At 48.2% G+C, this 18,659-nt stretch overlaps 1 protein-coding gene and 1 long non-coding RNA gene across 6 annotated transcripts in view; one reads left to right on the top strand and one right to left on the bottom strand.

Moving 5' to 3' along the window:
- LOC119393284 (Friend leukemia integration 1 transcription factor-like) overlaps nucleotides 1-18,659 on the top strand; it is a 47,321-nt gene that overhangs the window by 16,480 nt on the left and 12,182 nt on the right. For 2 of the 5 annotated variants that reach the window (XM_049416187.1, XM_049416185.1), the window contains exons 2-3: nucleotides 5,356-5,556; nucleotides 18,056-18,151. In XM_049416187.1, the coding sequence (XP_049272144.1) occupies nucleotides 5,356-5,556; nucleotides 18,056-18,151 (297 nt within the window). Of the gene's footprint in view, nucleotides 1-5,355; nucleotides 5,557-7,716; nucleotides 7,795-18,055; nucleotides 18,152-18,659 lie in introns of all 5 variants that reach the window. The other 3 variants (XM_049416189.1, XM_037660219.2, XM_049416188.1) reach the window with 2 other exon arrangements.
- LOC119393286 (uncharacterized) overlaps nucleotides 1-18,659 on the bottom strand; it is a 148,279-nt gene that overhangs the window by 117,960 nt on the left and 11,660 nt on the right. The gene's annotated exons all lie outside the window — the stretch shown is intronic.

The raw sequence follows: 18,659 nt of genomic DNA, 5'->3' as shown, positions 1-18,659 counted from the left end.
TGAGAATCCGCAGCCGAGTCCGAATATGGAGAGGGATTGTGTGTACGGGATAGGATGAATCGCGTCAGTCTTATTTGTTCATCGTGGAAGCCCTAATTAAGACCGGTGATACTTCATTTTTATGAAGGGGAACAAGCAGTTCGGGCTACCCCTACTGCTTGAGATAGCAATGTCTAATACACAGACGTGTTCGCTCTAAGTGGTCTATATGGATCCAATGACATACAAAGAATCGTTAGTACAATTGTTAATCGTAAATAACCATAATATTCAGATCAGCGATAACGTGCAAGTGTCTCGTGTAGAGTACAGTTCAGCATTCGCGAAGGTAATGTGAATGAGTAATTTTTGTTTGTTTGTTTTTAGCACAACCTGTGTGAATTTAAGCTTTACTGTTGGCCAGCAAACGCTCACAGGAGAACAATGTGGCTAGATGTCGTATTTAAAATGAAACATGCAATCTACCACAGATGATGCGTGGAACTCATACGCGTTAATAAAAGAAGCATATGTAGACGTATTCTAAGGTCTGGAAGCTGCTTAATCATCGGTGAAGGCACGTCGAGGCTGGTGGAATGCTCCACTGGAATATCGGAGAGACAAGTCCTTCCTTCCAAATAAGTTGCGAGCAGTTTTATTTCGCGCTTTGCTTTTTTATGCGTTTTTTGTCATGCCTAATTTGTGCAGCATAAACTGAGTGCAGATCTTCAATTCGCAGTTTTCAATCGTTGCCAGGCTCATTTATACTGTGAACTAGATGCGAAACTGACCGTTAGTTATGTTTCGTCCTTAGCAAATATCTGTGCAGATTATTATTTGCTTAGAAGTAGAAATAAACATACCAAATTCTTCCCTCTTCTGACTAATATCCTCAGTTGCGCTGCCAAGGGAGAAATATGCGTATATTTTATTAGACAGCGCTGCAGCGCCTTCAGTCCCTTCTCAGTTGCTTCGATTCCATCTTCCGGTGCCAGCAACCATTCCACCCACCAATGCTAAATTTATCTTAACAGCGACTTCTGGCATGTTGCAACGCTCGCCATTATTCATCTCCACAGAGCAGGCCTTCTTGATTAAATATCGGAGTGAAAGCAAACAAAGCAATACGTAATGCTTCATCGTATATGCACAATATGGCAGACAAGGTGGTTATTCGGCCATCGCATGTTACACGGCTGCCATGTCTGTGAATTGCCGGCCTTTCGCGAGAAACGGTAGGCTACCCACGAAGCGTGTTCGGCGCATTCCATAAAGCAGGCTACGGTCGACTGTCAAAAGTGCCGCCTCATTCGCAGCACGCGCCTCGTTCGGCACAGTCGTGACCGGTCCTCACAAATTTCCATCGCGGCTTCCTATAAGCACGGCGTGCAGTTTGAATTTCTCTTTTAGCCACTGCCCAGTAACCGGAAGCTAGAGCAGGACTATTCAGTCATTTTGAATCTCGGAGCCCGGATGCAAGAATGCTACACTAATAGGTGCATTTTTTTAAAGAAGCCGTACACTCCCAGTAAGCTTTACAGAGTAAATTTTGCCCTGGGGCAGTGGCAGACCGTGTTTTGCACATTATATAGATATAGTCGCGGACACTGCGTATGACTGAAAATTGAGCACCCGGCATCCCACAGGGTGCTCAATATACAACCGTATGTTTCTCAACTTGGCGTTATACGGAGACTAATAATATATATATATATATATATATATATATATATATATATATATATATATATATATATATATATATATATATATATATATATATATATATATATATATATATATATATATATATATATATATATATTATAGACGCTCACTCAGAGTGTTTTATTCTTGTATTATCAGTTGAATTATTGATTTTGTAGGAAGCGGGAGTAAATCTTAGACGTGTTACCCCAAGCACCGTACTTACACCGATTTTTGATGTAGCGGGCGATGAAGTCTATAAGCTTTCTTCTTCTGGGACACATGCATTGTCTACATTATCTAGCCTTTTATTTTTTTTCATGGCGTATGCTGTGAACATTATATATATATATATATATATATATATATATATATATATATATATATATATATATATATATATATATATATATATATATATTTTTTTTTTTTTTTCGCAAATCCGTAGCACTCAGCCCCACGAAAGATGCCTCATGCGTTCTCATTTTCTTGCCATGGATGCGAGTAGACTTCAGAGAGAGGTACCTTAACCTTAAGTAACCTCACGAAGTGGCTACCGAGCCCAGCGGCAACCACTGTGCTTGTAGATTCGAACCTCCCGTCTTTCCTTTACCGTCCTTCCTCTCTCTTACAGGCCCGCTTTGCAAAACGAAGCGTAAAAGACAGTGTTCGCCTATCTACTTACACGTACACGCTCTATGCCGTACAGGCCCCAGTCGTTTTTTACTTCTTCACTTTCTTCATCTTCATCATTTGTTGGTAGAGAACTGTAACGCCCCGTCGGGTGGGAGGAGAAACCGTCCTCCGCCTCTCCAAAGAAAGGAAAAAGGCACAAAGTATGGAGAACCAGATCATAGGTCACGCGTCGGGTGACCCTTAATTACCTTGGCTAACAAAAGCAAGCGCTCCACGAGTGGAGGGAGAGGTAGCAGGAGCCGTCCACCACTATAGCTACGGTTCCCTACCATAGCTATATGCCACTCGGCTAACCGCCATGTTGGTCACGACTGCCCCCTGGCGTCGAGGGTGCGGCTCGTGCGTCTGCGCTACCATATCCATCCGGTCGGACCACGTCTCACCTGCATGCGCAACCGCGTGCTCGTTTTATCGCTTGCCAGAAAGCGATTCTCAGCTCTCACGCACTTTCCGTCTTATTTTTTTATCTTTCAAGGTTTCGGATGCACATGCGCTCATACCCCGCCCTTTTTCTTACTCTCGTTGTCGACGAAGCGAAGTGTTCAGAAACAACAAGTCTGCATCGACGTGAAGAAGAATCTTAGCCGTTCCCTTTGATGTACTGTCTTAGTACGCAATCTTGAAGACTAGATGCTAAAGCACCCTCGCCTCTCAGAAAGTCATGGAATCCTTCCCTTGAAACGCTGTCTTGGTGCATCCTCTCTGCCGCTTCTGCTGCCTGAAAATGCGTGCTATTTGTTTAGCGGTGATAATAGACAGGACGCTCGATCTCTCATTAAGATTGCGTATCAGTTCGCCCCTGCACGGCTTTACCCTTATACGAAAAGAGCGAGACAGGAAAGAGAGAAGGTGGAGGTGGTAGCACCAAAAAGCAATACAGAGAGAGACGTTTAAGCGGTCAGCAGGCGGTAGATGAGCGATACGCGGATGCGGCCGTCGCAGCGAGGAATGCTCGTTGGAATGCGCTCCCGCTCCTCCTCCCAGCTCTGACCAGTGCGAACAGGTCAGACGGTGATGTCCTGAAATGGTTGTGGAATGCCGGAGCAGCAGCGCTCTCTCTCGTATAGTAGCGCTGAACGGGGGCAACAGCGCTGGAATGCACCTCCGCCAACTTGGCGGTCGGTTTGCCGCGAGAGCAAGTTCGGTGGCGAAGTTGTGTATACTGAACCGTGGCTACTTTCACTATACACTCTCAGCCACGCGGCTGGTTCGGCGCTGTACCACCTCCTTCCTACCCCTCCACTCATCATCTCGAAGGAGGCTGCGTCAACCTGAGCTTCGCGCGTAACCACTGATCGCGCTGGAATGCGTAGGCGAAGCTACCGGCGTGCACCTGCTGCATGCTTCCAGTGGCTTTTCTTTCACCTCCGGGATTCTGCGATACTCCTTCCATAAACGTTGTTTTGTGCTTGAGATGCCGGAGGCTCTCTCGCACCGATGGGAGTACGCTAATGGCCGCACCGGTGGGGGATAGAAATCACGGTCGCAGCCACTCAGTCACGCCGCGCCGTCACACCTGAGCGGCCACTGAATCACGGTCATCCGCGCTTGACTCACGTGCCCGCTCGCGCTCAGCCACAATGGGGGTCTCTACCGTTGAATACGCGTGGGCGGACCTACGAAATAGGTTGCCGTCGCGCTCTTCATCCATTCCGTTCTCCGCTCGGAACCTTTTCTTTCGGGCTCTGCACAAACACGACAGTATGACGTCACTTTTGCCTCTGCGAGTACGAACGGCTTCGCTGGCATCGAGTTCGGTGTCTCCTTTTATCTGTACCATCTCGTGTGTGGTGGCATTGTCTCCTGAGTAACAAGGTGAGCTGGCAGAGGACACGTATGCCCTTATTCCGGCCTACATTTTAACGAGATATGTGCTGGACACGAAAACGGCTGCTGCTTATTGACAGAAAACCGACAAGCCAACGTTCGGCCTGAAAAATAGGCCGAATTCTCACTTCATCCGAACGCTGTGCATTTGCTCGCTTCTAACGAGGTGACAAGGAGTATGTCGAGGTTTATGTCAAGAGACAGGATTCGCTGAAATTGTTTCTACATAACCCACAAAGGAGGTGGTTCATCTTAGAACGTTTTCTTTTTCTTCTTCTTCGCGAGCTCAGTGGCATGCGGCTGCTGCGAATCGAACTCGCGGGCTCGCATTCGATACATCGAAGGTCGTTAGCCACAGGAATACCACTATAGCTAAGGCTAACGTGAGGTATTTATTTCTCGACGATAATGAAAATGCGGCCCCACGTGTGGCCGAACCTCCCTATTACCTTGGTTAACATTTAATAAATAAAGAATTGTTTATTTTCGTTATTTATGTTTAGAAAAATACAAATAGTGAGATTTACAAAGAATGAGAGTGGACGATATAACTTCATAATCGGTAACAGACAATTAAATGACACCAATGGAAGCATAGATGATGCCTCTCTACCGACTAATCTTCATTTAGAAGTTGGCATCGTTTATGTGTTGACGGTTAGATCTTGACTTATCTTTATATATCGATAAATGAACGTAAACATGAGTTCATGTTTCCAAATATTGGTTACTTTCAAGAGATGCGCTGTCTGTTTTTTCAATACCTTTGAATTTACACACCAGCTCGCCCAACGCGGTATGCCATGTTAATCAGTCTGGAAGTCTCAAACATTTTTAGAAAACATTGTAGCGCGATAAGAAGACACTAGACAAAGAAAGGAAAACACACCGCACGTGCTCATGCCTGTGCAAAGAGGGTTCTTATGCCGGTATCACACATTGCACTGCTGATCGCGATTAAGTCAGATCGGGATCAAATTTCTCAAGTGATCGGTTCCCTTTTGCAGCTTGCGTAAACGAGCCAATCACGATCAAAAGTGACCGTGTGACACCGGTACGAGAGAGAGAAACATTGTTGTTTCGCCAAATTAAAGGCGGTTCCTTCTTGCTCAGAGCTTTCACCTTCGATGGCCTTTTGGAACGCAGACCCCTCCCAATGGAACGGTAGCGACATCTGCGTATGGCTGAGCTGGCTGAGCGGCAAGTTCGGGCTTCCGGCGCTGGACGCCGCCAAGTTCCCGGACAACGGCGAAGCACTGTGCGCACTAACGCCCGAGCAATTCCTCGAGAGGACCGACGCTCGCTCGGCCAAAATACTCAACGACTTCTTGGCTTTAAGAAAGAAGGGTAAGTGATGCTGTTTCCATAGCAACAAGCCGCGAAGCTTCAAAGTGAAGCCTTTTTTTTTTTTCCTGTGCTTATCAACGTGGCGCCATAGCCACTGTGTTACCATGGCTCGTCTGTTTAGTATATTATGGGACAGCGTGCAAGTTTAAAGGGCTCCTATACCAGCTCAGATATATTTTTATCATTTCAAGTAAACGTACGTATCGACTGCAGCCTGGTGTCACGATCAACAGTGTCAAACGCGGCAGCGCTACGCGCCGCGGGTGCGCCAAAACGAAAAAAAAAATTCCGTGCTCCTCTCCGGGCCTTTCGGTATTTTCCAGCGTTGGTGGTGACGTCACCAGGAGATTCTGGTCATGTCAGCAGCAGAAAGAACCTGTTTTCTGCCTGCAGGTACCCACTACGCTTCTGTAAGCAATGCGCAGCTACGTAACTGTACACGCTGATGATTATGATGATGATCAATTATTGTTGAGCCCTTTGTAATGGGAGGGAACATTTCACCACCAACTCGTTACGTAACTCGCATGGTATGACGCTTGGTGCGATTCCACGCTTCTGCCGTGCAATATTACGTCTGTTAAAGTGACTCGTCGCATGACATGACGCAGGTATGGGGTCTTTTTCCAAAGCAAGTTCAAGCTCTGGCGTGGCTTACAACAAACGTAACAAACAAACAAGTTTCAAATGACACTGTTCTCTAAAATGTTATTAAAGCTGTACATTGTAGAGGCGGGGTTGGCTACTTTGTTCACTTGTCAATACATTATGAAGGTTTGCAAAAGATACCACGAAAGGAAAAAATAAAGCACTGGCGTGGCTCTGTGGTAGAGCACCTGACTGCCACGCAGAATACCTGGGTTTGATCCCGGCTCGAACCCTGATTTTTTATTAAGGTCACGTGGGTTTTTGTACTCCACGCCGCGTTTACAAGGCCAGCGTCTCAAGAGGCACGTAAGGCTTTAGCCTTATAAATGAAATGTGCGCCTTCGTGACACCGATCCCCTTTGCAGCCAAGGCGAACACAGCTCTCGGATCTGCTCGAATTACTCATTGGGCAAACATTGGTTATCCTTTCTCCCACTACTTGAGTTAGCGGCATGTCAGCAGTAGCTACGTCCACTAATAGCTCTTACACTTTGCAAGTAACGCGCACGCCTATTCGTTACTCGTTTCACCGGTTTTACGACGGCATATATAGAGATCGAGCTACCAGGTTTATCCTGATGAACAGGACGGATCAATGCATGCAAAATCTTCCCTAGAATGTCTGATGTAAATCGACGGTGATGGACGCATGAAAGAGGCTAGGATGGGTGCATAACGGAGAGGACGTATTCTTGTAATAGCACGACGAACTCTTGTAACAACAGTAAAAATTGCTTTCCTTTAATCATATATACGAAACCGTAACATCGTCCGGCAGATCGGTACATTGATGCGACACATTGGATTATCGTATCACGATTTCGATTTTTCGACACACTTCATGGGTGTTTTCTGTCACCTGCATGTGGCGATAAAGTGGTCTAGTTCAAATTGGCGTCAATTTTGGTTTATACTGAATGTAATAATATTCTCAAACCATTTCCATACATTACACCGTGCGTCCCACCATGTATCTGGCGCTATTGTCATGACTTTGTAGTGTGATTACAGACTCTGTTCTCCTCTTACCTTCTTTCTCACCCATTTCCCCTTCCCAAGTACAGGGTAGTCAACCGGATATTTCCTCTGGTTAACCTTCCCGTATTTCCGCTACCTTTCTCTCTCTCTCTCTCTCTTAGATGCTGATTTATGTTAAAGCTTCTGCGTTTATTAGGAAATCCGATTGATTAGACATTTGTGTAATATACGAGAGGTTAACGATGTTACGTATCGCTATATATCGTGCAAACGCGAAGTCGTCCGCTCCGGTGTGTGCTGCGCTTGCGCCTAGCCTCTCGGAAAGAGGAGACACGTCTTCTTCTCCACGCTGCGCGCTTGTATGGCGGGGGAACCACGGTTTGGCCTGCCGTCGTGGCTCGCTCGTGCCGCGTGCACACACACACACAGGCCGCGGCTGGCGACTACTGAGCGCGTCGGCGTCTGCTCTGAGGGAACACTCGTTGCACGCCTGGTCAACGCGTTGGAAATTTACAAGCCAATCGGCCGTTTCAGATGCCGGCCTCATCAAAGGGCCCGCGCTGGACGGCCCATTCAGCCACGACAGCGGCGATGGCCGGCCGCCCGAAGAAGGTGAGTCGTGCCCGCGGCGCGAGCTTTATTCCTGGGAAGGAAGACGGAGGGCAGAGCAAAATAAAAATAAAGAACACACAGAGAAAGGAAACAGACGCGGCGTGCACGTGTGTCCGTCGCCGTCGTTGGACGGTCAGCTCGCGTCCAACCGTAGCCGAAACACTCGAGCCACACTAGGCGGGCGACAACGGCGGCGCACTCGTTTGCCCTCTCACGGTCCGAGCGCTGCGGCTGCGGCCTCCGAGGCATTGCAGCGGTCACGACGGCCTCTGCTGTCTTCGATGTTCGAGGTGAGAGTCCAGCAACGATGCACGAAGACAAAATATATATACACGCAAGCAGTGGCACACGCGAGGATAACTTGCCACAGTTGCTGAAGGTGTGTGATGCGACGGAGCTGGTGGGGACGGGTTGACTCCCATATATCGGTTCACAGTTGCACGGGCTTGGCTCTTGCCGCAAATTCGTGCCTCCGCATGCACAACAGTGATGTCCAAGAGATACGCATTGTTGATAGGCACGCACATGTTGAAGCCTTATTTTCCGTTTGTATCTTGCATTGTCGGATACAAACTGAATCAAGCGCAATTCGATGACGCGGTACTCTGCTGAAGACACTGCCAGGCTTACGTAGGAAGGAAGAGGAGCTGCGCAGGGATTGGGTCATGTGGGAATTCTGGCGGTTGTTTAAAGCAGACGAATCAGTCCGCCTCGAAGAGAAGAACAGAAGTGGCTGATTATATGGCGGATAATTCGGATTCCGCAGATCCTTCAATGCGCTATAAATCGCTTATACCATTGTTGAGCTAGAGTAGCAAGTTGTTTGGCGCTTGCTTCAACTGGTACGCCAAACGTATTCGCGGTAGATTGGCAAATAACGGTATAGAAATGTCGGTGGACGCGCGTGAGAGCGTGAAGAACTGGCGGGACTTGGTATCCGTAATTACTAGATAATTCAGCCTTTTCGTGCAAAAAAAAAAAAAAAAGAAAGGCGGCCTATGAACTAATAAGACATAACCTTAATAATAATAATAATAATATCTGGTGTTTCACGTCCCAAAACCACGATATGATTATGAGGGACGCCGTAGTGGAAAGCTCCGGAAATTTCGACCACCTGGGGTTCTTTAACGTGTACCTAAATCTAAGTACACGGGACTCAGACATTTTCGCCTCCATCGAAAATGCAGCCGCCGCGGCCGGGATTCGATCCCGCGACCTTCGGGTCAATAAGACATAACGTTGTAAAATCGCGCTCCATATCTTTGATTTCGTTCTTAGAATCACACATGCATGCACGCATAATTGTGAGTGCATCGTTCTCTCCGTCACGCAGCTCAAAGAAAACATAAACACGACTAAGCAGCCTTTTTTCCTTTCAACAAAGCATCTATTTGTTCATATCTTTCCTGTACGTGAGAGAAGGCGTAAAGGCTTTGTTAAGGACAAACGTGCTGAGATCACATCCCCCCTGGGGGCTCCAGTTACCCCTTCTGGATGCACAGTGTTCTCCCTACATTTTTTCATTTTCTTTTTATGTTCTACAATATTGTCTGGTTTTACCCAGCGAAATAGAAGGACGTTCTGTGACAGGAGCATGTGTTGTGGTGCTGCCCCGCCACGGTGGTCTAGTGGTTATGGCGCTCGGCTGCTGACCCGAAGGTCGCGGGATGGAATCCCGGCCGCGGCGGCTGCATTTTCGATGGAGGCGAAAATGTTTGAGGCCCGTGTACTTAGATTTAGGTGCACGTTAAAGAATCCCAGGTGGTCGAAATTTCCGGAGCCCTCCACTACGGCGTCTCTCATAATCATATCGTGGTTTTGGGACGTTAAACCCCAGATATTATTATTATTATTATTATTTATTGTGGTGCTAGTTGGTAAGACGTTATTTTTAGAAAAATTGCGCTTGAGACGAGATCCAAGGGGTGCCGTCCTCAGCGCAGTTCGCCTAAGTTTTCAAAATAAAGTTATGTGACAGTGTTTGAAACAAACCCGCCGTGCACCTATACGACGAGCAAACATGCTTACAGTGAGGCACAAGTCACAGGGCAAGAGAAACATTCCGTTAATTTTTGTCTCTGTATTTTTTTTTCGTTTCTTTTTTTCTCGCCTTCTCGTTGAGTCCGGACGCGTCTAAGCGGTCGTCACCGCGGCCTTCCCTCTTTCCTTTTCCTTAGCTGCCGACTCGCGAGGGCGCAGGCTCGAGTGTTGGAGCACCGAGTTTCCCGCAAGCGCGAAACGATCTCGGCGGCCCCCCGATGGACGCCGGTTCGACGAAAAGGGGTGTCGTTCGCGATAAGCCTTCCTGCGCGAAAAACGTTGGCGTCCCGGGACTGCAGCGCTATATAAGAGAACGCTAGCGGGCGCAGCACACTCGGGTGGAGAGAGGGGAGGTCAGGCCTCTCCTTTGTCTTGGGCAAGCGAGGGCTGGAATGGCGGGAGGAAAGACCCCTCGCCTGCACGATAGATGGCTGTGGCTGCTGATAGGGGCCCGGGTCCGATGGCCGAGCAAAACGGGGCCCGAATTGCAGGAAGGAAGCTGCGGCCGCCGGGGTACTTTGCTCGCCCGGGACCCGGAACCCCTGCACCACTGGCCACTCCGCTGTTCTCTTTTGGAGCTGATATTTTGGCTCATATCTGCTTTCTTTCTTTTTTTTTTTTTTTGTTGAAGCCGGGGAGCGCTATCTTACTATCCTTCACCCCAAATTTTTTACTGGTTTTCTTTTATTTTCTCTTATGCCCTGGCACTCGTTCTATATCTGGTTTTCACGCACACATGTATACAGGTCCTCGCCCGGATATATCCGCGAATGTATACGTGAACGCTTCCTTTCATTTTTTTACACGTAAACGGCCAGTGATAGTTCCTTACTTCGCAGACCTGACCTTTGCTAGTTGTCGTTCGCTTCTCAAGCCCCGAAAGCATCGCTTTCGACTTAAAGCCAATGCGAGTTATAGCCAACCTTCTCGCCTTCGAGGGCGCTGGCGCGATCTCTGGCGAGTTCGTTCTTGTTTTCATTGTTTTTCTAATTGACACCGTTAAACAATAGCTTTTAAAGGCTTTCCTTGCTCCCTATGTTACTAAGCGATTCCTCATCTTGGAAGAAGAATATAATATTTAATCTTATTGTGGCGACATTATATAAATTTTATAATATCAATGTGGAGCCAGACAAACACTACGGCTGTTTATGCGCAGAAGTGTGCATTCAAAAATATTTCAAGCTGGCAACATTTATGAAATCTTCATTTCGCATGCGCATGTGAGCTAGATTCAGTTTTTTTTTTTATCCGCGAGAACCACCCCCTTTTTGTGTTGCCCTCACCCACCGTTCGTATAATTAAAACAATATAATTATGTGTGTTAAAGAAACAAGGACTCATTTAGAAAGCATACACGGTATTATAGTTCATGGCAAGCGACAATAGATGGCCCGACTTTGTGAAGTGCGATGCGGTGCTTCTCTGGCTTACAGGCAACGGTATTTCCCTGCGGTCCAGGGACGTGCAAGGGTGCTTGAGCGTCGGAAAATCCCGCCCCCGTAAATCCCCTCATTGACATGCCGCGGTTAACCCATTACCATCGCGGTCACGCTCTCACAGTGTTTAAAAACTCGTCCACACCTTCCGAAGGCTTCGCCTGCGTTTCTAACACGAAAGCCTAATGCTGCCGTAATAAGCCACCCGCTTTGGCTAGAGCAGTCCCCAAAGTCTCCCCTCTTGTCCACATGATCGAATAGAATCCTGTGATAACAATAACACTCCCCGGCCGCTACACGTCCCGCTTTATTAAATGAAAAAGGGCAACTCCCCCCTAATCCAGCGCCCTCTATTCAGGGCTCTATGAACCGTCGCTGTAGTCGCTATCTCGTACCCTCCCCAGCTTTTATTTTTCCCCTCCCTCCTCCCGGGCGTGCGACTGGCATCACCACCCCGAGCCATTCTTCGCTCGGCTGCTTTATCTTTTGTCTCGGTAATCGCCGCATTCGTTACCATGCACGTGCCTCCTTGATCGCATGCGTTCGCCGTCGTTTGGTCGCGTCTCCGCCGCAGTGGCGCGGTGACAACGCACGCGCCTTCCCGTGCGTGCGTGCGTGTGTGCGTACACGCGCCTTTATGCAAATACGCGCGCCGGGAATAACGCCGCCCTGCGGAGGATCTTAAAGGGGACGTCGCGGTGGTGCTTCGCCACACGGCGTTCGGACGACGTACTCCATCCTTATATACGCTTCCTCTCGCTCTCTCGAAAGCATCACCTCTCTCCTCTGATCCGTTTATATTGAAAACTGCCCGCCCGGTGGGCCTGAATAATAAGCCGACCGATGGGGAGAGGGCGCCTAGATGCTGATATCGTTGAACAATGCTCCCGTTCTGTACGTCTTTCTTTCTTTTCTTTCACCTTACCGCACTCAAGCCTCGGTTAGCTCCCCCTTCCAAAAGCAGGAGAAGGAGGAGGATCGACGTCTTTCCTCAGGTTCTCAGTCCGTGGCGCTGCTCTGTGTCGTAATGGAAAGAGAGCGCCGCGGCGCCGCGTGTAGTTCATTAAACGCCGCGATCCCTTCCACCCGTGGACGGGATTCGAGGCTGCACTAACTCTCTTCGCGATAGCATCGCTCTTTTTTTCCTACTCCTCCCCGCTTTCCTTTACCTCCTCCCTTGTGTTTCCCATAACCCAGTCCCTTCCCCTTTCTTCATCCCGTGGTTCCTCGCGGTTCTCGGTACATAGTACGTACTCTGCTGGGGCATCGCTCGCTGCATTCTGCAGTACTGCGTTTGCTCGACTTTCTCTTGTTCTACATTTCTGTTCGTGTATGTGTGCGTGCGTGTGTCCCGCCTTCGGGAGCGAGCACCCGCGGCTACTTATTGGCTCCCGACCCCTTCTTTGTATGCGACGGAGCTGGGTTGTGAAACTCGCCGAGACAGGGCACGAAACGCGTGGGCTTCATTCGACCGCGGGACCCAGGTCGTGTGTCTCGCTGGGGTACGGCCGTAACCGGAGGCTAGCACGTCGCCGAACCTTGCTTAATCAGAGAGAACGTATAGTGCGTACTGTACTTTGGTTGGCGCAACCCTAACTTCGCTCGTTTGGAGCGGGGCCAACGGAGCAAAGGTCGACTGAGGGAAACGTCATTCTAATGCATCGGAACTTCGAGGGACACAGCTCAACGTAATCTATAAATGATCTGACCATATTAAACGGTGTGATGGATGCTCAGCTTGCGCAACGAAGCGCAAATATGGCCTGTATATTGCGAGCTTGATATTGTCGGGTATCTTTAGTAATATACTGCGAGATTACTATTTCTTTTACACGGTCGCGATTGCAATGAAATATCTATAGAATCTGCAGTAAAAGGAAATCATAATCATTACAAGCAGAACCTACTCCCGGTAAGCGTTTGCAAGACTGATTGAAGAGCGCCTTGCTTGAATCAGACAAATATGGGCGCTCAGATTTTGAATAGATAAACATGTCTACGCACATATGTGATCATTTTAAAGATGCGAAGAACAACACAGATGGACTGAAACACGTACACATTAGGCTAATCGTGCATACTATAAATGTTATCTATACATGTTCTACACACCAAGCATATTTTGTGTACGGTACATCTCTTGTGCTACGTTTCGCCCCAATATGTATAAAAGGTTTCATTTTGACGTAACATTAGTAGTAGATTTCCTGTGTCGGAGCAATAATAAGGGCTTATAAGAATACACAGGACAAATGAGTCTAGTACCGCATCAGTAGCAGCCGCTCGGTATCTGCCTTCGAGCCCCCAACGAGTACTGCCTTTCGTTGTGGCTTTGCCAACCTTTCTTGCCAACCAGGGCGTTGTGGCCGCGGTTGGCAAGAAAGAACGCGGTGCTCTTTAGCGTTGTGCTCCATTGTTACAACTGAATGTCTACACGAACAAGATTAAAGTAACAAGCTCAGCACGTAATAAGTGCACTATGGCCCGCAGACCATGATTTATTACCATGTATGTCATAATGTATCAACCAATGAAACCAACCGACAGTTAAGGAAAGCATAAGGGACATTATTTGTTGTTTCTTTTATTGCAGTGTAATAATTTCGATCTTAACTGAAAGAAATTAAAGTGGACGAAGAATCACCCTTTCCATCGGTGGGATCTTAACCCACAAGCATCGGACGCGTTATTGCGGATGTCTTGATTTCATTGGTTGTGTCTGACAAAGAAACAAGCCCCATGAACAATTCCCCTTCTTTCGTACTTTCATAATGTATCAACAGCATTCGACTACGGACGATGATTTTATCTGTTTGTATAACTTTACTTAAAGGGACACTAAAGGCAAATAACAATTTATGTCACAGTGAAAGTTCAATGTATGACAACTTCTAAAATGGCAATGTTATCATCAGCAGTGCCCTACTTACCGAGAAATTAAGCTAAATGTATCACACGATGAGCGCCACGAGTGGGACATTTTCGAAGAGATCCCGATGACGTATGAGAGTCTGCCTACGATAAATCACTAGTAATCAAACTAGCAGCAATAAAAAAAGAACCTTCCGTGCATCAAAAGACGTAATAAAATGCTGTTTGTTCGTTTCAGTTTGATTCATGGAAAAAAGAACCTCTGTGGCGTTGCCATGGGGAACGGCGCGCGTGGTTCAAAAGGTTCCGTTTTCGCCGAACTGCGCTTCGCCCGGCGCTCAGTTTCGCTCACGCGGTCGCGTCTCAGTGGTAGTTTAATTCAGTATCGCGTATATCCGCGTGTGTTGCACGCTCGTGAAAGTCGCTCTGACAGAAAGTTCGACAAAATGCCGCATGCATGTGATGTTGCCGAGTGCCCGAATGATGCACAACGCCAGTGCTGCAGCAAGGAAACCGATGTGTCTTTTCACTGGGTGCCGCGGAATGAACCCTTACGCTCGAAGTGGCTTAGTCGCTGAATTGGAGCCCAGCGTCGCGAGCCAGTGTCTCGTTGTCAAGTTCTCCGTCCACATCCATTGCGGCGATTGCAGCAAGCTTTGATGGCTTCGATGGCCGTTGTTGCTGCTGCGGGTCCCGCTACTTTCGCTCTGCTGCTACTAGTGTCGGCGGCCGAGCAGTAAAGGCGGGCAACGTTGGGCACGGCAGCAGTGACGTATGAAAGTCTGATTTCAGGCGGGTGATTTGAAGTGCGCTAACGCGATGCGGACCACTAAAACGTGATTTTATGTCAAAATAAGCACTTCCTTGGCATAAAAGTAGCAGTACAAGGTTTCTGGACCGCTATTTCAACAATCAACGTCGACTTAATATTTGCCTTTAGTGTCCCTTTAAAGAAGGGTGCCACACTGGTATAACAAAGAGGTATAGAAAATAGTACAACCGCAATGATGGCCCTGCTATTTTAGAAAGCAAATTTCACTTTGAACACATTTTATATATGGTCTGCAGTGTATTGTTCTGGAAATGTACACTGTGGCGTGAATCTGACTTTACGGTAATGAGACATTGTGTTCCAGTGAGCGTGTAGCGCTATTTGATCTGAGGACCGAATTATGCTGAGCGCAGAAAATACGAATGTGGTAAGCATTTGTACCAAAATTCATTCGACATGAACTTAATACGCAATACTGAAGCTTATATAAATGCGCTCTAGCATTACGGTATACTTGGACAGGGATTTCAAAAGACAGCCTCTAAAAACAGCGCTTCGACATTAGATTAGAGGGAACGACGGACGTGATTGATTTGTGAGATGTCACCGAACTTTGAAAGAGTTGAATGTTGAGATAGTTGGTATTCTGACATTAAATTCATCGTAAATAGCGCAACGAAACGGGGCAACAGAAAGGAAGAAGTGTTCGCTCAACATGGCATATTTTGAATAGGAAAAGGCAAGTAAAATAAAGCGTAACGCGGAATGCGGACGCCTTTGCCGCAACCCCACTGGAAAATTGCAGTGTTCCACAATGCCGTTCATTTAGACTTGATCTCATACTGAGAATTCACAAAAGGCGAAACGGCGCCAAGGTATAAGATTAAAGTTTTCGCTACATTTTCAACACTTTCGACATTGGTGCTGTTCAAAGTACTCGTCTCTTTTCTTTCTCTGACTTTGTGTCACATCGTTCCGCGCTGTTCCATTTTGACACGTTCACCGCTCGCAGCAATTGCAATGCTCAACGGTACGTCGAACCAATGCCGCGGCGACCAGCACAGAGCGTCTTGAGGACGTCTCATTTATCGCAGACTACGACGAGATACATTCTCCGTTTTAGCGCCTCCTGACACGCCGTGTGTGCGGCCGCGCTGTCCCTCGGTCTCCTCCGATCCGCATCACTTTATTCCCGGAGCCCGACGTTCCTCCTCGGTTTGTTATATGTCGCGCAACGCTCGCGGAGGGCGGAACTCGGATCACGGCTTCCGGCCCTCGAAAGCCGACGAGACTGGAACGCTGCTTCTCCATTGGACGTCGCCATGGCAACCACGCGGTCGACTCCCCCGTCCTCTCCCGGCGATCTAACGCGAGCGGCGTTGTAATCCGCCGCAGCGCCTCACACTCCCGCCTTTCCCCATTCCCTCCTTTTTTCCCTTCTACGCCGTATTGATTGGCCCGACCTCTGCGTTTGTTCGCTACAGCTTTCAGACATCATCATCATAACTCGAGAACAGAAGTTGGTTCGCAGAGGCAAGGAGGGACGCACGTCTCGCTTACAACGATCATACACGGGGAGTGGAGGGAAAGCGCGACGAGAAAAGCGAGCGCAGTTTTCCCTAAAAGGAAAGATCAACTCCTGACGTCCGTGCTCCGTGCACTCCTCTCTCTCTTTTTTTTTCTTATTTTTCTTGCTTCTAATTTCTGTCGAGGAACGCCGACTGTCGTCGAAAAGGAGAGGATAATGCCCAGATTGAAGAGAGAGAGGGAAGGGAGACGCGGGATTCGGGACAGCTTCTCCCGCCTCTGTGTCTCCTTTCCCATCCGGGTGACAAAATATTTTCCAACAGATGACAATCGGGCAAAGCTGCGAGCAAAGACAGCCGAATCGAGTCGGGTCTGTGAGATCCGTTTTGTTGCTCCTCTGTTCGACGATTTGGGCGCTCCGTTCTCCCCTTACTTTAGCGCGCATATTCCGGTGTTTGTCTCCTTTCTCTCTCCCCATTGGGGCCTCGCTTCTCCCTCGGCATCGCTGCCTTGCCTGTGCATATCGCGCAAGCCGACCTCTCTTCCTCTCCGCCCGTCGGACGCCCACACTGGCGGCCGCAGGAGACGGGGCCGCCACACCGTCAGGAAGGAAGGCCTTGCGGCGAAGCGGACCCAACCAGGGTTAACGTTCCACTTCCTTCGGCGCTTGTTGAAGCCAACGTCGCTCGCTGCCGTGATTTTCCTGTTCAACAGCAGCTGACCGACCGCGATGCTCTACGCCGCCGCCGCGCCCGGTAAGGCGCTCTTTCCTGCAGAGCTCTTCCTGTGTCTCGCACGTTGCTCGCATGGATACCCAATTGGAATGATAGGAAATGGCGAGAACGTTCGTATTATCCGGTATGTCCGGTGTGAGCAATTTATCTTACAGCTGAGCCCAGCTTTCTTAGGCCTGAGCGTAGCGGATTGAGTTTGATACCTGTTGCTCGCGAGGCAGTAACATTGAATTACTGCTTGCAATAAGCTGAGGCCGCAATATTCTTTGCTACGCGTAAGACAGCCGGATGTTGGTTTTTCATCTTGTCTTTGACGACAGGTGTAAGACACGGCGCAAAAATTTTGCTTCGAGTGTGTTACGAGTGTAAGCTAAACGGAGGCGGGCATATCATGCTGACTGCATTTACCATTGAATTGTGCTCACCTGAACCGCTCATCTCACTTGCCGGCATATCACAAAAATTTAAAAAAATGTTGCGTTGTGTCCGCTAACGGCATAACTACAAAATTTAATCGTCACCGTCATTTTACAACAGCTCTTGATGTAAATTGCAACTTACCATAGAACACTACCTTGGCTTATACGGGTCATCGTAATGAACGTGCATAAATTGTTTCTGTTATTCAACCCCGTATACACTTAAAATGTTTAATCTTACCTCTTACTCATCGTTAAGCTCATGCATTAAGTGTTACACGGCTCCAGTTCCTCTCCTAATGGTAGCGCCAAATGCGGCCTTACATGCCCGATTTCTTACAGACTAGTTCGCGCGCTATGACGCTTTTCGTAAAGGCGAGCCCAGTGCAACAGACACAAAGTAAACGCTTCCCATTCACTTGATTGCAACTGCGATCGGCCATCTTATGTGCTCAGACCAGACGTCGTACTCGGAGGCCCTCCGCAAGTCCGGCTGGTCTGCGGGCTCTCCTACCAATGGAGGCTACGAGCACCAGACTTCGGTCTCGTCCTGTGAGTCAACTGCACCTTATGCGATGTCGTCCGTTTGTGTGTCAAGTCTTACGGTTCAAAAAACGGCAGGAAGGGGAAGATGGAAGCTTGCGATGAAAAAATCCGTAAACAGGGGGTGAGTGCTCGACCCGACGTTTCGACAAGTGGACTAGTCTTCTTCAAGGCTGGAACTTCCAGCCTTCCAGCCTTGAAGAAGACAAGTCCACTTGTCAAAATGTCGGCTCGAGCACCCACCCCCTGTTTACGGATTTTTTCATCGCAATTCTTGCGGTTGACATACTCAAACGGTGTATGAAAGTTTACGCATGCATTGGCAGCGGACGACTGCTTTGTTTGAGGACACCTCGTAGTCGACGTGCAAAAGCAAGCGGTGATGTCCTAAGGGTAATGTAGTGACGGGCCGACTCAGTTGATTTTGCGCGTTCTTAGACGGAATGAAGGACCCAGATTCAATGCTTTCAGATCCGTCTATTTACCTACGTGTGACGTTCTAGCATATGCTGCAACG

Source organism: Rhipicephalus sanguineus, chromosome 5, assembly GCF_013339695.2.
Source record: "Rhipicephalus sanguineus isolate Rsan-2018 chromosome 5, BIME_Rsan_1.4, whole genome shotgun sequence".
Lineage (NCBI taxonomy): Eukaryota > Metazoa > Arthropoda > Arachnida > Ixodida > Ixodidae > Rhipicephalus > Rhipicephalus sanguineus.
This window is presented reverse-complemented; position numbering and strand designations above follow the sequence as displayed.